We start from the raw sequence: 27,035 nt of genomic DNA on the forward strand, positions 1-27,035 counted from the left end.
TCTAGATCTCTCGGCCATTTTAAATATGGCGGGGTTGTCATATCCATGATCTCTCACAAAGATCCTAGTTATACGGGTGCTTCTGTAGCAAGGTGGTACAGAGCTTTGTGTGTTATTGATGATGAAACTGCTGATTTGTTGGAGGGGCTGGAATCAGTGATCATAATAAAAGGCATTTCAGTAGCACTTGAAGGCCTAGAGAGCCAACATGATCTACAGGCAGCTCAACAGGAAGATGATCCAATTAAGGACTCAGAAATAGGAAAGCTTGAAATTCTTTCCTTGCAACATATTGTAGAGGTATGCATCCTTTAGTAAAGTTTGTAAAGTTCAAAGCGTTTTGCTCGAATTGGTGATGGCAATAAATACAGCTCTTATATGCTTGCATGTGCAGATGGTGGACATTCCATCCAATTTTGTGCAAACTACACAGGATTTCATTGAAAATAATCAAGCACAAAATTTCCTTCTTTGCTCATACTATTTTTTGAGGATAGCAGGTTCTATTGTCAAGGGCAAGTCATGGGTACATGAATCTAATGCAAACAAAAATGATTTGATGCAAGCTTTGGTACTTACCTGTGCAGCACTCGCCTCTGCTGAAGATGATGCGGGAGCATGTCTCTCATGGATCTCCAAGGACATCCGGGAGCTTGCAGCTGCAATTGTTTACTACATAGGTGCTATTAATGACAAATTGGGTGGGTTTGTTGCTCAAGAGGCACGGGGAATTCCAAAATATAATGTTTGTAATGGAATTGAGAGACTGATAATACAAATGCTTCCTACTCTGCTGCTCAATTTCAAGAATCGATTGAAGGATAATCTCAGCACAGATGCCGAAGGGAATTTCAGAGCACCCTCAAGGAGTACAAGTCTGACTTCTGCAATAATTGCTGCACATCAAATGTATTGGTGCGTAAAACAGGTATACTTGATGCCAGTGAACTGTTATTTTGATTTCTTGATACTGACCCAGGATTAAGCTTTGGTAATGAAGGGGGAAGGAAAAAGGGACTAATGTAGTAGTACCTAAGTGAGAGTTAGAGGGGATTGTGGAGCGGACTATATAAGTCAACCCCTCTTTTGTAGGCACTTTTGGATGTGACACCTAATCTTTATCCTTCTCCTTCGTACACTCTCTCCCTCTACCTCCCCACTTTCATCACAAATTAAAACCCGCCTACTCTACACGTCTCTCGGGTTTACTAAGAGACATTGACCACATACTGCTCTTAGAGGATCAAGCTGCCCTGATCACACGATCCTTGCATGAGGCCACTCTACACACTTTTCCACACGAGTCTTGTAGATCATGAGCGTAGGCACATGGTTATTCCACCATGCCAATCTCTGGTACAACAAGCTCAAAAAGATCACATACGCTTTTCCTCCTGCATGCCAGAGCCCACAATTCCCTAGATGAATCTGGATGCCACTTGTCAATCTGCATGCCAGAGCCCACAATTGAAAGCCCCTAGCATACACCCTTGTTACTCCTCACTTGGGATAACTGTTAATTCCATTTGCCCCTTGGCAAATCACACATTTAGGTGCACCTAGGCCCTCAGCCTTAGATTCATCTAGTCTGTGCCATACGCCCTCATCAAGGACCTCGACATTGATTCGTTAAACCGCTTACTTGAAGCACAATAAAATATAATACAAAGGTCGGTCCACACAAAAGGAAACGACCCTTCCGAGGTCATGTTATCTCAACTAGAGTATAACATTCCTTTCCTCTTTAGGCATCAACGTCCTCGATGATGGAATCTGGGAATACTCTCCGCATTTGGTATACGGATTCTTAAGTAGCCTCAGATATAGGTAAACCATGCCATGCAACCAACACCGTGGGTATCTTCCGATTGCGTACTTGCATTGTTCCTCGGTCCAAGATTCTTGTTGGTTTGCTCCTTGCATTATCCTCTACGGGAAACATGAAACACTGGGTGCACCTTACAACCTTGTGGTAATTCCAATTTATAGGCCACCGTGTCTATACTCCTAAGAATTAACCACGGCCCACACTATCAGGGTGGTAACTTAGCACGATCTCTTGTAGCAAAAGACTTGGATTGTGAAGGAATTTTGAGAAAAGCTTTTTCTCCTTAAATTCTCTAAAGATGTATTCTCATCCGCATACGTTTTAGCTTTATCCATAGCTTGGCGGATGTTAGCTCTCGCAAGTGCTAGCATCTCTTGCATGTGAACAACATAATTTTCGGCACTAGACACATTTTGAGGTATTCCAACTGTAGTTGGATTTGCTGGTCTATAACCATAGTTCAACTCGAATGGACTCATTCCCACAGAGGAATGTTTTCTATCATTAGGCAAATTCCAACAATGGTAACCACTTGTCCCACGCATGTTGCCTCAATGAAACATAGGCTCTAAGCATATCCTCTAAAGTTTGCTTGACTATGTTGCCTGACCTTCCGTTTCAGGATGATCCCCACTACTCGTTCCCAACTCAGTCCCTTGTACCTCAGACACTGCAGTCTAAAATTGATTGGAAAATTTAACATTCTTGTCTGACACTATGGATTTGGGTAGTCCATGCAAACGAAATATATGTTTAATAAACAAATCCGCTACTTGCAGGGCACTAATAGAATCCCTTGTTGGATTGACGTGAGCCAGCTTGGGAAACGGTCAACCACCACAAGGATAGAATCATATCCACCTTGTGTCGTAGGCATACCAACAATAGAGTCCATGGAAATGCTCTCCCCTCTACTTGATGGTATCTCTAAGGGCTGTAAAAGTCCAGGTGGCTTCACCCGCTCTGCCTTACCCACTTGACACGAGAAACATCGTGTCACATATTCATGAATATGCTTTTTCATCTTTGGCATAAAGAAGTCTCGCTTCATGAGATCTTATGTCTTCTTGACACTTGAATGTCTAGCACATGGGCTATCATGGTTGACATAACCCTGCAGGATCTTGTTAGAGGTCAACATCTCTTGATGTCACGTAGAGAGAGAGGGCCTTGCTTGTGGGTGTGCCCGCCCAGTGAGTGAGGCTAGGGTAGATGAGTGAGGGCCTATGTTGTGGGTGTGCCCACCCCCTATGAGGGTAGAGTAGGATAGCCTCTCCTGGAGGCCCATGTTAAGGCAGCAAGTGTTGGCTCTTGGAGCGGGGCAGACTAGCCATGTGGCAAGGCCTACAGCCCTTATATAGGGGCTGTGCAGCAGCCTTTATAGACTCTAGAGGCCAAAGGGTGTCGGCCGCTTAGCTGCTAGGTTGGCTGTCTAGGCTCTGAGGGGCGCCTCTATCCAGGGCTGCATGCAGCCCTTTGTAGGCTGGAGGGAGTCAGCCATATGGCTTGTTGGGTCGGCCATCTTGCAGGCTGGTCGGCCAGCCTGCCCTACCTGATTAGGGAGGGGCTGGGGGGCTATATGTAGGCCCCCCCCCCCTCAGCCCTCTTTTCATCACTTGGTAGAGCAGCATAGCCAGCCTTGGAGAGCAGTTCTAGGGCAGGGTTGTGGAGCAGTTCATCCACCCCTTTGTGCTTCTAGTTTGTTGAGGTTGTTGAGCTGTCCAGTGGAGCTCTCGAGCAGCCTGTTGTGCAGAGTTTTTCTCCCCAGTTGTAGCGGGGCTTTTGCCAGAGATCACTTGCAGTTCTCTTGTCGTTTCTCTCCTTCTCAGTGTGGTGTGTGTGAGGCATTATCTTGGTAGGTGTTGACAGACCATATCCCCTTGCGAAGGACCTTGGCATCCTGGCGCAAAGGACGTTGAGATTCTGTCTCACAGCTCTGGGACTGTGTCAATGCAAGGGTAAGGTCGTTCATTTTTCTTAACTGTACTCCTCAGGTGATTAATCATGTGAAGCACATGACAGTGGCCAAGAGTATATGGGAGCATTCAGCGTCCATGTATAATCAAACCTCTCCCATGAAGAGGGTTTCCCTGGAAGTCCAGATGTGCTTGTTGGATCCCAAGAAGTCTTCATCGATGTGGGGCCACATTAACAAGTTAAGGAACTTCAGTAGGGGATCCTCCAGATAGGGAAGAAGATATCGTCGGAGGACATGGCCATAACTATTCTGTCCCAGTTATCCTCTCTGTATGGGGCCTTCTATTCGTCCTTGACCACCAGTGGTAGGATGAATGAGTTGACCTGGGAGGAATTGGTTTCGATGGTGCTTGACGTGGAGGAGCGCTTTGTAGATCGTACCTTTGAGAGTGAGCCTGAGGTTTTGATAGTAGCTGAGCAGAAAGGCAAAAAGGAGTTGATAGCTGAGAAACGAGAAGCACTCAAGGCATCCTGTACGTGTAACCAATGTGGCCAGAAAGGTCATTATTGGCGGTAGTGTCCCCAAAGGAACGTTGATGGGCCCAGTAGCCAGTTGGCTAAGAGTGTTACCGCCGCAAGGACTTATACTTCGTTGTTTGTGGTAGTAGGACCTGTCGATCAGGTGCAACGGGAAGGGAGTCAATTATCGAGGCACGGTTTCAAGTAGGACCTCGAACCACGAGGACTTGTTTCCGTTGACCAGGTGGCTGTATGTTACCAGTTTGTATTTTGTTTGGATGTAATGACCTAGGAGACCCAAAGGGTGTCTCCTAGTGTTCTGCTATAGCTATTGTTTGATGCTATTGGAGATCCAGATGAGTGCAGGAATCTAGACACAGTTGATTGATCCTTGTGAGCTGTTATATGCCCATTGTCATTGGAGCACTGAAGTTCATCGATCTGGCGACCGTGTAGTAGTTTGGACTTGAGAGGGGGCTATCTAGCTCTGTGATACAAGTGCCCATGCAGGGAAGAAGACCTTGCACTGGTGACAGTATCAGTAGGATTAATGTTCCCGTACCTTCTCTTGGAGTATTGTATCAGTACCAACAGTTAGATTGTTGTGCGGAATGAACCAGTCTACCATTATCAGACCAGAGGAGTGTGTTGGAACATGAAGTCAAAGTGAGTGATATTTGTGTGTATTTGGTCTAGTGAGTTCTAGACATGCCATGTGTCATATTGGGAGTTATCCCATATACACTATGGATTTCTAGAGTCTAGTGTCACACACTATATGTGTTGTACTTGTCTAGTCTTGTCACATCAGTCAACATCAAGCTTTTATATCATGTGAGTATTTTGATTATCATTGCCTTGCACTCGTACTTTCTATTCTTGCCTTCCATTATGCTTTCCATCTTTCCATTCCATTCCTAGTGCTAGATTGGTACTCTCCCTACCACCATGTCTCTTCATGTGGTATCAGAGCTAGCTTTCCACTTTTCCCTTTTTCTCACTCTACCTAGAGGATGAGAGAAGCCCGCAAATGGAAGCTCCTCTCTCCTCCTAGATAGAGTCTCCATTCCCTTAGCCTCGCCATCAACTATCCCTTCCGCTTCAAATGCCTCACCAACGGCCAATCCTTTAGTCAGCCCGGAAGCCTCTTCATCGACCTACAAGAAGATTGTACAACCCACTGCAAATCAACCGTACAGCCTGTACGGCTTACATGTCGTACGATCGTACCTACACCGTACGTTTGGTCCTGTTTGCTTGCCGTCCATACTGTTTGTGCCGTTCGTGGTCTTGGTCGTCCTTCAGATGGTCGACTAGAAGTGACCCTTGGAACTGTTGCTGCTCCAGCCCGAGCTCCTGCCCATTTGCGTCAATTCGTGCCTACTAGCCGCCAACTAGTTCTCTGGTATTTTGTCCTGGCTCCATGCCATGCGCCTTCATGTGAAGATAATGCTGCAGCAATTCAGTCGTCATTCTGACTGCCACAGGCCCTGTTCGTGTGACTGGTTTCTTGCCAAAACCCTAATTTTTGCCCTTGTGTAATTTATTCCCAAATTCTCTATTTTTTTGGGTGTTTTCATGATGTGAGGGTTCCTAACTGTTGAAAGAGCACTCTTCTGTCAGAAATTTAGAAAAGCCGCAAATCTCAGCAAACCCTAATTTCTGACAGAAACCCTAATTTTCCAACTTAGGGCTTTTCTGAAAATTTTCAGCCCTTTGGCAAGAGTAAAGTCCCCCGCATGTAAATCTTTTGGGGATTCTGCCGAATTCTTGTAATTTCATCACTTTTTGGTACTTCTATTCGGCACATCAAGAGTCATGACGTGATCTCCCTTGGTAGCTGCTCCTATGGCCTTCATCGCCACATCATTCGAGGGCATCCTTGCCTGGTTCTTTACCGACATACCTCTTCGCATCAGGATGTGCACACTCTTGTGCGGTAACTACTTTTAGCTCATGGGTTCTCTGCCCTTGCTATGCATAACATGAATGAAATCTTTTATATTTTTTATATGTTTGAGTTGAAGGTTCTCTCCCTTGAGTAGTCCCTCTAAAATGAATGTTTGAAGAGTCAATAAAGGTCCTCTGCCTTGGATAGTCCTCCTAAAATGATGTATTTTCTTTTATATTTTTGGTGTGTAACTCCATGTTCCTAGTTAGTCCGTGGAGTCAAGAGGGGGATGTACTGTGGGAGCCATGTATTGGCAGGTCTAGTTAGCAGGCCTGGCATATGAGTTCGAGGATGTTGGCGCATTGGTCTTCTAGACCTCTTGAGTTGTTCATGCATCCATGCTATAACATGAGCCTCTGAGCATGTTGATTCTCAAGCCATGAAAGCGCTTGGATCGATCTCTGAATCTCTGCCATCTGTGAGCTCGTACCTGGGGTTGCTCGTACTGCTGGCTCTCCCTCTGTCTCCGTCTCCTCCGAGCTCTCCGTGAAAGCTGTTCCACTGGAGGCACCTCCAAGTCCTGAGTCCACTGGAGGCTCCCTCGGAGGAGTCTCCTCTCGCTCTGCTGAATGAGTCGCAGAGACCCCTGGAGGCTGAGCTGTAGGCTCTGGGTCACTCGTAGGATGCGATGGATCCGGAGTCTCTGATCGAGGCCGACGACTGGGGCAATCCCTAATAAAGTGACCTCTCTTCCGACAGAAAAGACACTGATCAGGAAGACCCTCGTACAAAACCCTCTGCTGAATTTGGATCCCATTTCCCATGGAGTACGAAATCAAAGTAGGCAAAGGTCGAGGAGGGGGGAACTCTGAAGTGATTTGACCCTTGTATCACTTGTACCAGCAAGTGACTGAGCATAGGAAAGTCTAGCACCTGATGGGATGACTGTACCTGCCACACTAGCCATATGCTCCACAGCTCTGCGACAAGAGCTGACCTCATCAGGAAGTCGAGGGAAAAGCATCCAAAAAGAGACTTGTCGCGGTCTTGGGGAAGTAGTACTGAAGTGCTTCCGCCAAGGCCACAAATGGATGACTCTGCTTTGAAACTGAATCGGTGAGCTTGTAAGTACTCTTTGAGCTTGCTCTGCAGACTGAAGGCCAAAAGAAAAGTACCCTCTGCCAAGCAATCGGAAAACCGTAACTGAGACATCTAATGAGGCCATGCTGGTGTACACCCAATCACGTGACTGTTGGCTTCTACCGGGTAGAAAGCCAATGATGTGCGTCAAACGAAAACCCTCCTCTGCTACCTCAATCATCTGCACAATGTCGGGAGGAAAAGAAACTGTGACTTCAATCTCCTCAAGTTCGGCGACGGGAGTGGCATTAGTGTCCTCCATTGTCTCAGCTTGCGCTGTCCTGAGGGGAGGAGCTACCTCTGCTGAAAATACCCACCAAGAACTCGCAACCAACCACTAGTCAATCCCCAAAAACTTGGTTAATGAATGCCCCAAACTTCAGCCTGCGTGGGATGAAAACAAGCCGCTCAATGCTGAAGTAGAAAGCTCCACCAATGCCCTGGAAACAGCCCAGGAACTCAGCTCCCTGGAACACGAGCAGAGCAGCCCCGGAGAGGGCCTTGAAGCAGCCCAGCTTGAAGCGCAAGGGAGGGGCGGACAACAGCGACTGGCAGCCTGAAAGGCGGCCTGAAGGGGCGACCTGAAGGGCAAGGGGGGCGCGACCAGCAGGGTGCGGCCAGACGTACTCAAGGGGGGCACGATCAGCAGGGCGCGGCCAGACGGGCTGAAGGGGGGCGACCTAAAGGGCGCGGCCAAGGGAGCAGGGCGCCGCCAAGGGAGCCTGCGCGGCCAAGGGAGCAGGGCGCGGCCAAGGGAGCAGGGCGTTGCCAAGGGGGCTGGGTGATGGCGACGGGTGGTGGCGGGCAGCTGCAGACGGGAGCTCCTCCAAGATCGTTGGCTAGCCCTTCCCTCAACACATTCACTAGGATGTTGAATTCTGATCGGCTTTGGGATTTCCCTCCATTTCTACTTCGCATTTTGAGACCACCATCTGAGCCGTCCGACGTTCCTTGTCATGCGGACAATCTTTCCACTGATGAGGTTGAGGCATCTAAAACATAAGCCTTCTTCCTCGCTTTCTCTTTTTGTTCTAGGGTCAAAGAAGATTTCGACAAAGCTTGGGCTGCCATTCTCTTCATTCCTGGCCACTAGGCTGTGAGGCACTACTCTTACTAATCCCGTTCTTCTCAAACCTACTCTTTTTTGGGTACTCATACCGAGTCCCAGCCTGCACAAATCCACTTGGCTTGTTACCTTTGGCATCTTCATAGTTCTAGGCTATGGCAATTGCTTCATCTAGAGTGTTTGCATATTTAGCCTGAACTTCCATCTTGATTTGATCATTTAGTCTGAAAATAAAATCCTTTACTTGCAGCGATTGAGAAAGAGGTTCATATACTTTCATTACACATTCCCTAAATTTATTAATATATTCAGCCGCTGACAAATCTCTTTGACGAAGGCCCCCATACTGATCCCAAGCTCGGGATGCTTCCTCAGGAGGCAAGTTTCCTAAATTCTTTCTTGAACCCCTCCTAGGTAGTGGATGCCACACCATCCTTTTGTTGTTTGATCCACTACCTCATCAAACATATGAGTAGCCTCACGGATTTTCTTCATGTCATTCTTGATTTCACAAATGGCAAAAGTTTCATCCCATTTGTGTAACTAGGCTTCTATGACATCAGAGCTACGGTTAGTCATCCGACTAGAATACTTTTCTAGCCTATATTTGGTAACATTAGGTATCTTAGCCCTCCTAGGCTCAACCGTATGTATACTGGTTTCAGGATCCATTGGAGCTTTTTGTTTTTCCTCCCTGGATGGTCTTGCAAACATACTATGAACCATCTGTCTGAATTCTGATTGCCTACATTTTCATGTAGTTGTCGAGACAAAATTTGTTGTAAGGCATCCTCTAAAAAAGCAATCCTACCTGACAATGTATATGCAATTGGGCGCGACACTTGTTGTGTTGGCCGGACTCCCAATTCTACAGGATCCACCCATGTGGCTTCTTCTTCAACCTCCATTGTTGCTATAGCTTTGCCTTTGTCCATAAACTCTTACATAATCCCAAATATTCACAACTGATCAAAGTCCTTAACAATAAAGCTGTAAATTCACACCTTTTCCCTATGCTAGGGAAATACCTGCAATCTCAAATTAACTCTAAGAGGAAACTTTAAACAAAACTGATTTTGGAAGGAAAGGAATGTTAAGCCCCTTGGTTAGGTTCTTGCAAGATGGTGGTCACATGAGGCTTGACAAAGTTGTTAAAGGAAGAGCCTCCACGCTCAAACTCAACCAACTTCCCACCTGGCAATTGGAAGCCAAAGCACTGTACCGAATGTGAAGCCTTTGATAGTTGCATTCATTATCATCTACCAACCAATAAAATTGTGACGTCCCGAAACATGGGTTTCCTCACACAAGCCAACGATTGTGTCATAGTCAAACACCCTTTGCACACCAATTCCATCAAGATTCACGTCAGTCATGAACGAAGCTTACGTCCATTTCAACCCTTCAAGAAACTAGAGAAAAAGAGTCACGTTTCTGTTAGCTTGGACATGTATAAGGAATTTTGTAAATAATTTCCTTTGTTAGAATTTGTCCGTTAGTCCTTGGCAGAACAATTCGGAGACAATCCTGTTTCTTGATGGTCTCTCTCCGTTAGAGTTTCTTCGTCCTTTGCCTACATAGAGATATAGTGGTCTCCTTCCATCACAACCTGCACCACCACTAGTCAAACTAGACCCAGTCATGTCCGCACGTTGGCCAATGAGTGCAAACGTTTCCCAATTCCCTTGTCACCAACCTGCCGCTCTGATACCAAATGATAAGCGCAAGACACAACACTAATTTTCTTGTAGATCACGGGTGTAGGCACATGGTTATTCTACCACCCAACCAATCTCTGGTAAAGCAAGCTCAAACATATCACACACGTTTTTCCTTCTGCATGCTTTCTTCAGAGCCCACAATTCCCTAGATGAATCTGGATGCCACATGTCAATAATTTGAAGCCCCTAGCATACGTCCTTTTAACCCCTCACTTGGGATAATGTTAATTCCATTTGCCCCTTGGCAAATCACACATTTAGGCGCACCTAGGCCCTCAGCCTTAGATTCATCTAGTCTGTGCCATTATGCCCTCACCAAGGACCTTGACATTGATTCCCTAAATGTTTACATGAAGCTCAATAAACTTTAATACAAAGGTTGGTCCACACAAAAGGAAAATGTCTAGCGATCCCTCCGAGGTCATGTTATCTCAACTAGAGCATAACAACTTGATCCACGCACCTCTTGTAGCTTGACTTCGAGTCCGGCCAACGCGGCATACCCTCTTCTCAATCGGGCCTGTAGCGTTGGTTAGATCGTGAAGATCTGGTCGGAGAAAAGGACCTCCAAGTATGTGTAGGATGCAACCACCTCCACAGGCAGCCCTCCTAGGGTGAAATGCTCTCTGTGCATGGCTTCCGGGATGTGTTGAAGATCATGACCTTGGTTTTGCCAAGGTTGACCTTCAAATCATGTGTTGAAGATCATCACCTCGGTTTTGCCAACAAGCATCCCTCACAAACATGTTTAACCGGTGCATGCATGGGAACCATCATGTTTTGTGAATGCATTTTAACCACAGTTAGGGGAAACGGAAACGGGGAAACGGGGAACGGAAACGGAAACGGAAATGTTTCGGGATTTTTGGGAGGGCTGAAACGGGGAAACGCCACGTCAGCAAGGGAGCTTTAGAAAAGGGAGTTTTGAGATGAGAACACACACATTTAGAATGCTACAGCCTACAGCCTACCTGTAACTTAAAATATAGTGCATAATACTTACCACATGGCACAATGTCACTTAGAAGTTAGAAGTTAGAACTTAGAACAAGTTACAAATTATAACTTAGAACTTGGAGCTTAGAAGTTAACTTTAGCAGTGAGCAATACATATTACAAATATAAATGACAAATCTGAAATCAATGAGAAAAGCTGAAGATTGACAAGTTACAAAATGCCAAAGGTAATATAATATATGATTCATATATGAATTATGTCTCATTGTCAAGAGTCAAGACTCAAGACTCAAGAGTCACAAGTACAAAATTCAGATTCCCAAAAGCCTAGGCTCTAAGCCTTAAGGCCAACCGCTACATCATTGATGATATGATCAAAATCCATAATGTAGATTCTAGAATCTAGATAGCTCAGCTGCTCAAGAGTCCTCCTCCTCCTCCTCCTCCTCCTCCTCCACTGCCATCTCCTCATCGTCCTCCCCCTCCTCATCATCATCAGTGAGGGTGTCATCAGGCTTATGAAAACCAATGAACTTGTCATGAGTGTACTCCTGTCTCATCCTGTTAAGCAAACGCAAGTTTGCATTAACAAAGACAAGATCGTTCGCCTTGTGTGCTTTGAGACGGTTCCTCTTCTTTGTATGGATGTGGGCAAAGTTGCTCCACATGCGCTCACAAGAGGAGGAGCTACAACCCTGGCTGAGAATCCGAATGGCAAGCGATTGCAGCTGTGGGGAATCAGCTCCATAATCCTCCCACCATGTAACAGACCCAACTCGAAATCTGAAATTTGAAAGATCATAAAATTCAGATATATGGCAAAGCTCATGAAATCTGAAAATTATGAATCATTAAATAGTAAAATTTAAGAATTTAAATGAGTTAGGATTACCTGTCATGTTGGGCATCTGGCCATCCAAATATGCCCTCCTTATTGCGGTAATTGGCGAGCTGGTCCTTCATTGTCCGGTGAGCCTCTGGCATTTGCACCATCTTCTGAAGAGCGAGGTTCCAACCATGGACCACCTCTGCATCACTTTGTTGGGCAGTTGCCTTGTGTTGAAACTTTGGGTCCAACACAAATGCAGCCGCATGAATGGGAGAGTAGTACTGATTTCACCTAGTCACAGCCAAGTCCTCCAGCTCTTTCAACCTGTGGGGATCTTCCAGCTGCCCATTTATTTATTATACACATCTTTAGACACCACGGCATGCCCAAGTCTATAGTATCAGATAGAGACTCAAAGTTCACTAGTAACTTCTGGTAGGCTTTGTTTGAGAACCTTGGAACTCTTCTAAGTTTCTCCTCAGCTTTTCATCCTCAAACGGATGGCCAAACTGAAGTTACGAATAGTACACTCTTGGATTTGCTGAAATTTTATGTGCATGACCAGCAAACCTTTTGGGAGAAATTCCTTCCTCTTGTGGAGTTTGCTTATAACAACACAATTCATTCCTCCACTGGAAAAGCTCCTTTCGAAATTGTATATGGTAGATCTTTACCAACTCTATCATGCAAACAAAAGAGAAAATCTTTGCCGCTGATCAATTCGTGGAGGATTATGACTCTGCTTATGCCACGGTTTGAGCAGCCATTCAAAAGGCACAGGAGAAACAAAGAGCAGCTGCAAATAAAAGACGGAGGGCGTTTGCAGTGAAAGAAGGCCAATGGGTCTTATTGAAATTTGAGAAAGCCCGGTTAAAAACCAAAGTGGGCAAAAAGCGCATCTACTTTAAGCTATCCTTTCGATATTATGGTCCTTTTTAGGTGTTGCAGGTAATAAATGATGTCTCAGTCCGATTGAGACTTCCAGAGCATTGGAAGATCCACAATGTCTTTCACATAAGCTTGGTGAAACCCTTCATTGGGGAACCACCTCAAGAGCCCACACTGGACGATGCACCTGAAGTAGAGGACACTGAGATCTTGTTGATCCCATAGCAAATTATTTTGCATAACTTCACTACGGGACGTCGAGGCACGACTCGCAAAATGTATCTTTTGAAGTTCAGAGGGCTCCCATCCACCGATGCCCAATGGGTGGACAGAGCTATATTTCAGGAGTGTCCTGAAATCCTGGATGCTTATGAGGAAGCATTTCAGTTGCGGACAACCGAATGAAAGACGGAGGGAATGTCATCCTGCTTCAACATGTATCCACTTGCTTGGTACTATTTCTTTTTGTTTTTCAATAAGTATGCTTATTAAGAAATGAAATGTTTTCCTACTGTTCAGTTACGGACAATGGGGACTAGGTCTAGCATTTGAGGGTGGACCCCCTTGCTTGGGGTTATGGGCATTAGTGACCCACAAGAGTGATGGCCTCTCTTTGAGAGGGACATTTGGAAACCACACCCCACCTGAGTACCCAAACATGGGACCAATCAAATGCACAGATTGCATACCGACCTAGGAACCATTCAAGAGAATGTTCCCTGAGCTTTGGGTGTGGGCCTGGCAGCATGCCAAGAGTAATGGAGATACAAGATAAGACGACAAACAAATGAGCTCAGTATGGCTCAATTATGACCTTAGAGTACGTCAATAGATAGTCTAAGCTGTTAGGAACCCGTGGGTGCGATTTGAATTGAATTCTGACAACTTTGAAATTTTAGGGTTTTTGAAAGTGACATGTGGCAGACTGCCACATGGAATCTGAGCTGGCAGGTCAGTCCACCTGTCCCACACATGTGGCAGCATGCATGGCAAGTGGTAGGGCATGCAGGCCAAGTGTTTGGCCCCAAATCTGGTAGATTTGGGGCAGGTTGTGGGCTGTCCTCTTTGGGACTGCAGCCCACCAAAAATCTGGGACAAGTGTCCACCTTCCACTCTAGGCCTAAGGGGGGGGGCTGAGCCTATAAAAGAAGGCCTCTCCTCTTCATTCCTCACATGAAAAATTCGTCACTTTTCTTCTCCCTCCTTTTGGATGATGCAGCAGAACCTCTTCAGCTCCTTGAGTGCAGCCAGCTTCTCCCCAGGCCATTCTCTCACCTCAGCAGCACTTTCTCTCTCTACAACAGCACATTCTCTCTCTACAGTTCCAGCCCCTCCTCTCCAGAAATCTGCCCCCTCTCAGCTCTTCTGGAACAGCAGCAGCATCCTCTCTCCTTCTCCTAGCCTGGAGCAGCCATAGCCCCTTTCTCTCTCCTACTGCAGTCTTTCTCTCTCTACTGCAGAATTTCTCTCTCTACTGTTCCAGCCCATTTCCCTTGCAGAATTCTGCCTTTCTGTGCAGCTCTGGAACAGCAGCAGCTCCTCTCTTACATCCCCTCCCTTGGGATCAGCATTGGCACTCTCTCTCTACAGCTATCACTCCATAAAAGCTTTCTCTCTCTAGCCTACAGGCTGTTTTTTCTAAGCTGTTCTCATTCCAGCCCCTTTTCCACACTCTCCTCACCCAAGGTAGCTTCAGAGGCATCAAGGACTTCATCTACAAAAGGGTCAAGTCACGAAGGGAGCCTGTATTGTCAAGTTTATCTCATTTACAGCACTATTTCATGTTGTTTCTACTCTCTTTCTAGAAACTAGTGCTTGTCTCTAATGTTGGATGTAAGTGGTGATTGTTGCAGGCTTCTTCCTTGTGGATTGGGCAAGCCAAGAGTTGAAACCGGAGCTTGAAGTCCTCCTTTGTGTTGTCTACCTTACACATATGCTCTTGAGTCTTGTATCTAGGTCCTAGGTTTTCACCGAGTTCATTGGTTTGGAAGGTGCATTGCACCTTGGTCTTGTATCTCCATTTTCAAGAATAAAGTGAGCCTGGATAAGGGGGGGGGCCTCGTCTTGGCCCCTCAATCATATTGCATTTTCCAATGATGTCACTTTGTGTTTAAGCTGTGTAAGTCTTAATTCCAGCTTAATTGCAAACTCTTAAGTTCAAGTATATGTGTTTGGCAACTCGCAATCATCTCATTCAAACGCCTCTGCAAAATCCGTTGTCTGAATTAATAGAAAGCACCGAGTAGTACTAGTGTGTACCGTATCTGTCCAAGTACTGGCCAAGATCTGAGAAGGGTGAACCTGAGAACCCTCCAAAGCCTCAGTGCATCTGGCTCTCCAAATGTGCCATGCTGCAATGCTAGCTAAGACGTCCCATGGAGAGTCAACCGAGGAATGAGCAGCCCTGAAGAGAGTGGCCGGAACATCCTCTAGAGAGCTCGACTCCACAAGGTGTCGTCGAATGTGAAGAGCCCAAGAGGAGTCAAGTCTCTCAAAGAAGACCTCGGGCCCTGAAAGAGTGAGCCATGCCACTGATCCCTAGGTCATGTAGAAAGGTAGGTGAACAAAAGTGCTGAGAAGTCTTGCCATCCCCTTTCATATGATTCTCGCCTGTCTGCAATCCCAAAGGCAGTGCTGTATTGTCTCCAAAGCAGAAAGGCAATGAGGGCAAGAAGGGTCAGATCCGAACCTGGATCTCCATTGGTTCACTGCTATCCCACCATGAATAGAAAGCCAAAAGAAGAGTGATTTTTCTATTCCGATGGGATTTCCAGAGCCTCTGCCAAAAATTTTTTTGCAAGTCAGCAGAAATCTGAAAGTTCTCCCAATAAGGAGCTCTGGTAGGCCTCCAACCCTTACAGCTGAGCTAGAATTTCCTGGCATTACTGACCGTGTAACGAAAGAAGGGGATGCCCTTCTGTCGGTGCCCTTCTTCCATCCATTCCCATTCCCCAGGGTCCCACTGCAAAAACTTAATTGGGACACCTCCATAGAGCCACAGCCTCCATGAGCCGAGGGCAAAGCCCACTATCCTGACTGGTTGAAACGGTATCTCCAACAAGATATCGTATGTGGATCTGGACAGCCTGTCCCCCGAAGAAACATCAAAGACTAAGGCATCCTCATGTATGTCATGAAAAGCAATCACCTGTAAAGGAACTCCCAATCTGGAAAATGCCATTCCAAGGGCAAGGCTGCATCAATCTGATGGACTCTCCCTGCACTTCCTGAGATTAAGAACCATCTGGGCCTGTCGGTCTGCAGGAAGCTTCCTGAATGCTTTCCATGCTCCCACGGTAGATGCAGGGCCCCTCTCCCATCTTGCGGACAACCTTGTTTGACCCCATGGTGATCATCTCTTCTATCCACCCTGCAACTTTTCGAACCCGACCTGAGACTCTCTCATAAAGTGCCATGACTGCCCAAGTGCTCCCCTTGTCGCATCCCAACTGCCATAGGCGTCTAATGAGTCGGGCCCTTGGTACCATGCCAAACGCCTTGTGAAAATCCACAAAGTAGTAGTAGACCCTCTGTCTCCATGGCCTGGCCTAGCCTGGCCTCCTCAATAACCTCTTGATAGTTAGTATATGAACTATGGTCCCATGATCTACCCGGAAACCTAGTTGTCCCATGGCTCTGAAACCCCAATGTTCTGCTACCAGGCTAACCTCTCCGTCGCGTTGATGCATAGATCTTGGACATGACATGTCCAATCATAATGGTCCTTGTAGTTTTGCGGGCTCATGGGATCTCCTGCCTTGTGTATGGGGGTGATGGTGTTAAGGGTCCAAGTTTGTGGGAAGCATGTGCAGACTACTTCATTGAAAAGCTTCGCTAAGATCGGGGCCATGTATTGATTCCATATGCAAATGCCAACAAATGCTTTCATTGCAAGGAAGAGGGACATGTAGCACGTGAATGCCCAAAGCACAAAATGAAGGGGAAAGCTGATGATAGGATGAGCAGAAAGGCAAGAAGCAATTTCACACCCCACACACACTGTATGAGCTCCTGGGCTATTCTATTAGTCTTATGCTGTGCTTACCCTCTGTTGGTCGATTTCTAACATGGTATCAGGGCCCACGGAGGAGGCTCACAGGTGTGGGAGCTTGAAGGCAGGGGCCTTGCTGAAGGACGACCCTGATTCAGAGGCTCTTGGGAATCGACTTCCACGATTGGAGGACAATGCCCATGCCCTTGCGAGAAGGAGGGTGACTCAGGTTTAGTTAGGTACATACAGAGTTCTGGTCTACAGAAGGTTGAGTTTGATTGACTTTGCTGTGTGGTTTAGCAGTAGAGATGTCGGTTTCAGAAGCCTCTTTAGCTCCTTCTCTTCCTTCCTCGTCTCCCAAACTTCTTCTTTCACCATCCCTTACTTTGGAGAGTCTGGGAAACTGAATAGGTCAAACTACCCAATCTAGAAAGTGAAGATTTGGAGTCATTTAGTGGCTCGGAAGCTGTGGAAATTGACAACGGGAGTGGAGGTGAAGCCGAAGGATATGGTGGACAACAAGGGGAAGATACTCATACCAAAGGATGGAGAGGAGCTCGAAGGTTGGGAAGATAGAGATGCCCACGTCATGGCATTGATCATAGGGACTACGGTGGACTCTGTACTTCCTCACATCCAGATGGCCGACATGTCAGTAGAGGTGTGGACCATTCTGAAGGATCTGTACAAGACAAATAACACATTTTGGATCTTGCTTCTTCAGCATCAGCTCTACAACCTGGATTTGGATGAGGGAGATTCGGTACATGACCACTTGACGAAGGTCAAGGTGGTGAGGGATTGACTAGCATTGGTTGGTCATAAGGTGGACTCGTGCCATTTGGCCTTGATGGTACTGAGGAGGCTACCTCAGAGTTTCAAAAGATTCAATTGTGACAGCAGGATAGAGGACCAATCCTCTGACTTTTGAGGAGTTGGGTCCATTACTGCTCTAGGAAGAAGCTAGGGAGAAGCTCTACAACAACAACAAAGATGACAAGGCGTTGTTGGCAAAAGATTACGGAGGCAAGGGAAAGGGCAAGCCTAATGGTGGCAAGTCCAAGAAGGATGACTCTGATGATGAGGACACTTCCCAGAAGAGGAAGTAGAAGAAGTGGTTCTATTGTGATACGCCAAGCCATTTTGCAAAAGATTGCAGAAAGAAGAAGGTGGATGAGAAAAACAAGAGGGAATCCGACTCAGATTCAGAGGGCAATACAAGAGCCAAAGCTAATGTGGTGATTGAAGAACTATTCTTGGTGACATCTCCATGTGTTACTGAGGTCACATATGCCGACCTAGAAACCAGTGATGATGTCTGACATTGAGATGTGGGTCGACGAGGAGTTAGAAACCTTTGTGAAGGTGAAGGCAGCATGGAATACTTGGTATGTTCCAGGTGCGGTGCCCTAGGGTTTCATATTCAGATGGTTGCTGTACTTGAGAAGGGGGCAGTACAGGATTACACATGCTATTGGTATGTGTCTCGATGAGATGCATGGCTTGCTTTCAGAGCAAGCGCACAGGAAATACGGCGATTTGGTATATACTTGATGTTCTTAATTTGAGCCTTTATAGCATGCTGTGGAGAGAATCTGCTCTTCAAATGTCTCAAGTAATGCGAGATTGGAAGGAATTGGCCTTCTTCGAAGGCAGAAGGGGAAGTGTGGGTGCTTCTTCAAATCTCGGACACAGATTGCTAGAAGGTGATGAACAAGGTGTACTGAAGCTAGAAGAGTACCTGCTTGAGAGCTCAGTGAGAGTTCGTGGTCTAGGTTATGTGGAGATAATAATTTGTTGCGGGTCTTGCCAAAGGAAAGGACGGGTTGAAACAGACCGTCAGAGCACGGTGCGTGGAGTGGGACAATTGGAAGATCGTGGCGTCTGGATTGCTCAAGCTCAAAGGCGGGAACATGACTGAAGGTGGTGGTGCTAGGAGGTGCTACTAGAGATGGACCTGTGTACCAGGATGGTGTGCGCAAGCGGAACTAGACCCGGTGGAGCAGGAGCCACTGGATCAAAAGCCAGGAAAAGATTTCGACATCAAAATGTTCTAGAGGAGTACGACCAAGGAGTTACCGGAGCATCGTCATCAAGGTGTTGGCTTTGGGCCGAGATGTGTCAGTGAGAGGGGGTGTTGGAAAGGTCACCTCTCCATCTATAAGCCCCCATTATGAGGAGAGCATGGGGGAGGTAGACCAGGGGATGTTGGGGCTGCCACATGGGCAGCACATGCATGTGGGTAGCAGACAGAAAAGGCGGAGGTTGCCACATGGGCAGCACACAGGCTGCCATGTGGGCAGCTGTCAAAGCAGGATCAGTGGGCTGACAGAGGAGCAGCATGGCAAGCCAAAAGGCGCTAGCAAATGGCAGGCCATGGGCTTGCAAAAGAGGCGCACAAGTGGCGGCATGAGCAACCCAGTGGTCTGATTGCCAAACTGACCTGGTCTGATCCACTCCCCTCCTGGCACATGAGCAAGGCCTTGGCTCAGCCTCCAAACAGCCAGACCTGCACCAGAGGTGGCTGGATCCACCACAAGGGACTGGCAGACACACATGCCCAGGTATGCATCCAACCATATCCTACTCTATCCTCACAAGGGGCGGGCACACCCACAAGAAAGGCCCTCATCCTCTTGTACGCATGATACATCAGGAAATGCTAAACTCCAATAGTAGATAGGTTGAGGGAGATGGGCCGAACTAGAGAGAGAGAGAGAGAGAGAGAGAGAGAGAGAGAGAGAGAGAGAAAGAGAGAGAGAGAGAGAGAGATATTAACGTCCACAAGAGGCCTCGCAGGCCTATGGGACAAAGTACGGAATCAAGTAACTCATACAGACCACTGTGGGTTGGGGCAAAGGGCTCACTAAGGCCCTTGTTGAGTACTAAAATGCTATACTAGTACAAAATAGCAAAAAAGTAGCAAAATAGCATGAGGGTGGCATGAAAATATCAAATGCTTAGGGCTATAGTCCCAAGTGCATGAACCGGCTCCACGTATCCAGGCTCCATGGTGGCTCTTTGATGAGATGGTCTCATCGATCTTTGGATCTGATGGGCTATGTCAAGAGTGATGCCTCGCCTCGGTTGATCTCCCCTAAGGAGAACTGAAATAGGTTGAACCTCAATCGTGTGTGCTCTGGTCGCCTGTCGCACCGTGTACGGTCTCTGTGTCCCTCGCCTGGTAGTCTCTCTCCATTGATCCATATATCTCTCATGTTGGCTAGCTCCTCCTCCTCTATCCCAAAGTGCCCGCGGGTTGAGTCAAATGCATAGAAATCCGTGACTTGTCTCTGCACTTGGTCTAGCTTGGTATCCTGTGGTGCGGTGGTCCCATCCTCTTGCTCTTTGATATGTCATAGTAGTGTCTCCCTGTGTCATTGCATCTCCATTAGGAAGAGCTCAATACGGACCTGCCTGCTCCTGGAAGTGGATCAGTCGTGAGAGTGGGCCAAAGCCGTACCCCTCTTGAAAAAGGCAGTGGTAGCGCCCTTGGATCTCATAGTAGGCTGGGCAGACACATATAAAGTGCCCCTCTGTCTCGACCGCCCCCATCGTGCATAACCTGCAAGTCCGTTGCTCTCTGGGTATGCGTGCAGCTCTCCTTGTCTCGATCCTCAATTGATGGGACGACCCGAAGAGAGTCGGTGAGAGAGGGCATCCCTGCTTTACTCCGATCGTGCTCTCAATCCAGTCTGATAGGCCTCCTGGGACACGAACTCTCCCTCTGACGGACTCGTATAGGCTCACCATTCCCCAGAACATAACCTCTGGAATGTGGATATCCTGTAGTCTCTTGATCATGGGGGATCATGGGACAATGTGGAAGGCCTTCCGAAAGTCTACAAAACATGCGTAGACTTTGTGGCGTCTCGATTTCGCCTCCTCAATGACAGTCCTCAGGGTGAAGATGTGGTCTAGAGTGGAGTGCTGTCTCTGGAAACCTGCTTGCCCTAGAGCACGCTGCTCATGTGTCTCTGTATGGCTGCTGATCTCCCTCTCCAGTATCAAAAGTGGTTGTAGTAGAGCTGGGTCTTGGTGGGGAACTCTTGGTCCCCCCCCCCTCTCCCCCCCCAAGTGCAAGATGTGTGGAGCTAGAGGAGATCTAACCGTATGATGCGGTTAATCTCATCTCGTGGGAGTCGCTCTAGTCGGGCCAAGGCGCCATGCCCTTGTGTGAGTCATGCTCTGGTTGCGTGGGTCATCGTGAAAATTGGCCCTGTGAAAACTGCACCCAAGTATGTGTAGGACTGCACAATCTCCACTGGCTGACTCTTGTATGTAAAGCTACATCGGTGAAGCACTGTGTAGAAGGTGTTGAAGATCATGACCTTGGTCTTCCCAAGGTTAACCATCAGGTCTCTCTCTTTGCAGAACACCTCTAGGGCATCTAGATGTCTCTGTAGTCCCTCTGTTGAAGATGACAGGAGGACTATGTCATCTGCATATAGTAGAATCTGTATCATCAAGTTTGCTAGTGGTGCTCCCTCGCCTCCTAGGCGGTCTATGAAAGATGTAATCTCATCAATGTAGAGCCCAAAGAGAGTCGGTGAGAGAGGGCACCCCTGCTTTATTCCGATCGTGCTCTCAATCCAGTCTGATAGGCCTTCTGGGGCACGAACTCTCCCTCTAACGGACTCGTATAGGCTCACCACTCCAGATCAAAACCTGTGGAATCTGCATATCGTGTAGTCTTTTGATCATGCGGGATCGCGGGACAGTTTTGAAGGCCTTCGGAAAGTCTACAAAACAAGCGTACACTTTATGGCGTCTCGACCTTGCCTCCTCAATGATAACCCTCACGGTGAAGATGTGGTCTAGAGTGGAGTGCTATCTCCGGAAGCTTGCCTACCCCAGAGCACGCTGCCCATGTGCCTCTGTATGGGTGTTGATCTTCCTCTCCAGTATCAATCCATAGATCTTTTGGCCAGTGTGTGGCCAATCATGAGAGTGCGATAGTTCTCAGTATCCATGGGGTCGCCTGCCTTGTGTATCGGTACTATGGTGGTGGTACTTGATGAGGGTGGGAAGCCGTGACATATGGCGTGATTGAACATCTGTGCTAGTACCAGAGCCAAAACCTCCTGTCCATGATCGAAATGCTCAATCTGTAGCCCCTCATCACACACACACACACACGCACACACACACACACACTCTCTCTCTCTCTCTCTCTCTCTCTCTCTCTCTCACAGAGCCTATCTTGTAAAAGATGTTGCAAAACAATGAAGTAGTTTAATGAATTTAATTGACTTAATATTTCTTATCATCAATGCAGGTGAAACATCCACATTTGGGGCCGCTTTGCACATCGTTGGTCCCGTGTGTCTTAATGGCTTTGGATCACTATTTACCTCATGTTAAGGCAAGAACTGTTGCTCTATTGATTTTACATGGAAGTCTGGATTTTCCTACTAAGCATGAAACAAGGTCTTTTGAAAGAAAGCAAGAATCTCTGTTTTTTTGTAGATTTTGCTTACAATACAATAGCATTCTACTAAAAATTCACACAATGTAGTGAAATGAAAATTTGGGGTTGGTTGCTACTTGGTCGTGTATCAAATTCGATAGAGCATGGTTAATTTCAAATGGTTTTTTTTACGTCTTACACTTGTGAATAATATAGCCTATGCTGGCTCCTTATTGTTCCCCTATGCCTAAAATACGTCCCGACTTAGTGTAGGCTCAAGGAAGCGGAAGGAGGTACAAATGTGGAGCAGAATGTTGAAAGCCGTCACATCAACTACTAGAGAAAGAGAGTACAAAGTACAAAATAAAAGGGAACCCTAGGACAATGTCCTAGTGGTACCACTAGTACTAGGTGTCATAAGACACTAAAAGTACTAGGTGACCTAAGTGCCAATAACTAAAGCTACATGGCACATACCAGGGCCCAAAGGGCATCAATACGATCGGGAGATGATGGCCTACAAACCCCTAGGTAGGACAACTCTCTGTCTCCTGTTGACAACCGCTCTCAAAGATAATGATAGTGAACCTCAATGTGCTTGGTACGCGCATGAAACACTGGATTACATGCAATAGCCAAAGCACTCTGGCTGTTAGTGTAGACCATAGTGGAGGATGTCTGGCAGATACCAAGATCTGCAAGTAATTGTCGAAGCTAGACACACTCTACTGTAGCGGTGAAGGCTGCCCTGTACTTAGCCTCACAGCTGGATGTGGCAACTGTTGGTTCCTTCTTGCTGAGCTAAGAGATACATGAACTGCCAAGCAAAAAACAGTCGCCGGTATGTGACACTCAGGTGTCGGAACAAACTGCCTAGTCACTATCCGTGTAAGCATGCATGGTAAGTGAACCTTGATCACCGTAGAAGAGGGCTAAATCTTGAGTGCCTCTGAGATATCTGAAGACTCTCTTCCCTGCCTACCAATGCTGTGAACTGGGCATGTGCATGAACCTGCTGAGCTGGGATAGTGTATACTGTAAGTCAGGTCTGGTGTGGCATAAGTAAATGAGACATCCAACAGCCTGGTGGTAAAGAGTGATATCACATGGTGGGCTCCCATCATGAGCTGAAAATTTGAAGCCAGGGTCCACAGGAGTAGAGATTGGCTTGCAATCCTCAAACGGAAAACGATCAAGGAGCTGTCCAATATACTTGGACTGTGTCATCATAATACCCCCCTCAACATGAGCAAACTGATTGCCCAAATAATAGTGCAGCTGTCCCATGTCTGACATTTCAAAAGCTTGCTGCAAATCAGCCTTGAAAGCTGCAATATGCTGAGTATCAGGGCCCGCGATCAGCATGTCATCCACATATAAAATCAGCACTAAAAAATCAGATCCACTCCCACGGACATAAAGAGTGGGCTCTGTTGGGCTATTCTAAAAACCAAGGGACAGTAAGTGTGCAAGGCTGATGAGGAGGATGTGGATTTATTCAAGGCACAAGTGCAGAGGTTCATGAGTGCTTTCACGCAGTTCACATAGGATCCTCGCTTCCAGAAAACGCTGAATTTTGATGTGCAGCCGAAGAAAAGGAAGCTCGATGATGGGGTTAAGGATGTTGAAGCTAACAAGAGACCGCATGTTAGCTTTCAAGATCAGCCCTCTCAAAATCTCTATGGTCTGCAGTAGCCTAATGTTATTCCTGGGACAACTCAAGGTAATAATTTTCAGTCCATGGTTTCTGGACAGCAAGTTTTCTAAAGGGGAATGCACTTCAGTGGTTGACCACTATGCTCATGCAAAACACCGCACGAAACACGTGGATAGGTTTCAAACAGCTGCGTGGCTTACCACAACTTTTGAAGTGGATATTATGACTGCTTGGCATGAGCTGAATTCCAATAATTGCCACAATTTAGAGGAGTATAAAAGCAAGTTTGGGTGGCTTTGCTGCCTATTAGCTCCTACCGGATTGGTCCTTTCGCTAAACAGGTTGAGAAATATTGCTGCGGGCTGCCGAACGAGTTGAGAGGCTACTACACGAAGACTAAAGTCTCCAACATGTCTCCAATATGCTAGCATGGCATATGCTTTGGTGTAGGGGAAGACTTTTGGGTTCAAAGGATGGTAGAGACGAGATTTGGGTTCGATTTTCCAAAATAGAGAAGAATACTAATTATCAGAATGCTGCGTTTGTTGCAGGGAGGCGACAAAACAATAAAAAGGCAGCTGCGTATTTTTTTTTTCCCCCCAAGAAAAAGACTTCTATTAAGTAAGAGAAAAAACCCGCGAGAGCAAGCTCAAAGCGGAATACATCATGAAATCACGAGGATAAATAAAAAACCCCCTCAGAGTGAGGTGGAAAACAACCAAGGCTGAGGCTGAAAGTGCCACCTCAACCCTGTAGTAGTTTCAGAGAAGAAAGGAGAATCCTTCCATTCCCTGAAGAAAGAAGCCCTCCTAGCTGAGGCTGCACGGGAGTCCCCCTGCATACCCGTCCATATGGCCATCACAAAGTATGTACGATGTTTGTCCAGATACTAGCCAATGTGTGCGAGGGATGAACCTGAGTACCTTCCAAAGCCTCTGTGCATCTGGCTCTCCAGATATGCCAGGATGCTATGCTCGCTAGAATCTCCCAAGAAGTATCCACAGAGGCATGTACAGCTGTAAAAGGAAGGTGTGGTACCACATCCAACGAACAGGACTCAATCCGATGACGTCGAACCGAAATGGCCCGAGAGGAGTCAACTCCCTCATAGAAAACCTGAGGTCTTGTAAGAGAAAGCCAAGCCACCGAGCCCCATGTCATAAAAAATGGGGAATGGGCAAAGTGACTGAAAATCCTGGCTACCCCCATCCAAATCATCCTCGCCTGTCTGCAATCCCATAAGCAATGCTGAATAGACTCCGAAGCAGAAAGGCATCGAGGGCATGTAGGGTCGGCTCGGAACCTGGACCTCCAAAGGTTCACTGCAATCCCTCCATGGATAGAAAGCCAAAAGAAGATAGTGATCTTTCTATTCTTGTGGGATTCCCAGAGTCTCCTCCAGAAGCACCTCTGCTGATCCGCAGCTGCGTATTTGAGTCTAGAAGAGCTGAAAACTCTCTATGAAGAAAAGAGATGTTTTAAATGCAAAGAACCAGGTCATGTGTCTCGGGATTGCCCAAAGTGGAATGAGGAGAAGGCTGATGTAGGCAAAGGTGATCAGAAGGGGAAGAAATAGAAGACCATGGCTGGTTTGATGCCTGATGTGATCAGTGAACAGACCTAGGGTGAGGAAATTGAGTTATGCAGAGCTTGGGATAAGGTTTGGGATCAAACAGCCCTTATTTTCTTTGATCTAGGTGAAAAGGCCAACTTTATTTATTCAGAGATGGCAGTGAGATTGGACATTTGAGCCGAGGAGATGTGACTGAGCTGTGAAGCCGGTATGGCTAGCTTGGAGTTCACTACTTCTGTCACACCTATCATAGGGAAGTTGCGCTTGCATATTCAGTCTTTTGTGTATAGAAGCCAAGAAGAGAAAAATTACAGTTTCACATAAGGGGAAGACCCATGTAATTGATGCAAAATTAAAAGGGGAGTCTATCCCAGTTGTAACGGATTCTGCCATTAATTCTGTAATGAAAAGCCATATTTCTGCGTACATAGTTTTTGCTAGAGAGATACCCCCTGTAAATGAAGAGCATACTGTTTCCCGTTTGGAAAAGCAAAGGACTGTTTTCTAACTGAATTTTCAAATTGCTTTTCTAATGAGTTGCCTAGTGAGCTTCCACCAGAAAGGCCAGAAGACCATGGGATTGACATCATACCTGGCAGTAGTCCACCCAATAAATGACACAATCCCAGCACTCCTGAAACCTCTGATCTGCAAGCAAACACAAGAACACACCAACGTGAGGAAACTGAGCAGGCTGCTCACCACCCAACCATGACATCTACGATATGTGATCCCGAATCGAAAGATGTCCTTTTCGAGCCATGAGCTGAGCTACTGGCACGAACTCCCAACCAGATCCTAACCAGCCTGGTAGATACCACCAGGTGGCGCTGTGAAGGTTGGGATCTGCTGCTGGGCCTTGGGCTACGGTATGATGCAGGCGCACGTTCACGACTCAATCCAGGATCAGACCTAGCATCTGGGAACGAGACTTGCTCCCATCGGCTCCTTGAGAATTGAACCTTTGGGCCCCTTATATAGACTTGGGCCCCAAGTGCCAAAAATAGCGAAGACCTCTAACTGGTTCGTACCCTTGCCACTCAACCCGAGAATCAAGCCTGCCTAGCTTTAAGCCTTACCAGGCTACTTGAGCTAGTCTCGTGTACCCAGTACACGTCAGATACCAATCCGTGCACATGACATACTTCTCCTCCTCTAAGAACTTACTCCTGAGTTCGCTAAAAAACCCGAGAATGTCCTCTGGAGGTTCTGTAATGTCTCCCATGTCGCATCCTCCTCAACACGATCCTTCCACTTGATCTTGTATTCCGTGATAGTTCTATTACGAATTTGTCTTTCACGAAATTCAAGAATACACTAAGGTTCGTGTGGAATAAAAGTCAAATCTGTAACTTCTATTATTTCTTGAGGAGAAACAAGTTGATCATCCACACCCAATAACTTTTTCAGTCTTCTGACATAAAATACTGGATGTACTTTAACATCAGGAGGCAATTCTGGTCGATATGCAACTGGTCCAATTCTTTTAATGACCTTGAACGGACCACAATATTTGGGGGATAACTTCGGAACCAAACTAGTACTTAGGCTCTTGGATTCCTTGGGAATTCGCAAATATACCATCGTTCCTTCAGAGAACTCTCTAGGTGAACGATGTCTATTAGCATAAAATCTGACCCGATCTTGG

At 46.7% G+C, this 27,035-nt stretch overlaps 1 protein-coding gene across 1 annotated transcript in view; it reads left to right on the forward strand.

Moving 5' to 3' along the window:
* LOC147905740 (ARM repeat superfamily protein) overlaps window positions 1-27,035 on the forward strand; it is a 108,769-nt gene that overhangs the window by 41,544 nt on the left and 40,190 nt on the right. Inside the window, exons 5-7 of the mRNA XM_087374369.1 lie at window positions 6-300; window positions 395-928; window positions 22,026-22,112. Of these exons, the coding sequence (XP_087230495.1) occupies window positions 6-300; window positions 395-928; window positions 22,026-22,112 (916 nt within the window). The remainder of the gene's footprint in view (window positions 1-5; window positions 301-394; window positions 929-22,025; window positions 22,113-27,035) is intronic.

This window comes from Dipteris shenzhenensis, chromosome 1 (assembly GCF_047967505.1).
Source record: "Dipteris shenzhenensis isolate YYH24624 ecotype China chromosome 1, Dip_SZ_1.0, whole genome shotgun sequence".
NCBI lineage: Eukaryota > Viridiplantae > Streptophyta > Polypodiopsida > Gleicheniales > Dipteridaceae > Dipteris > Dipteris shenzhenensis.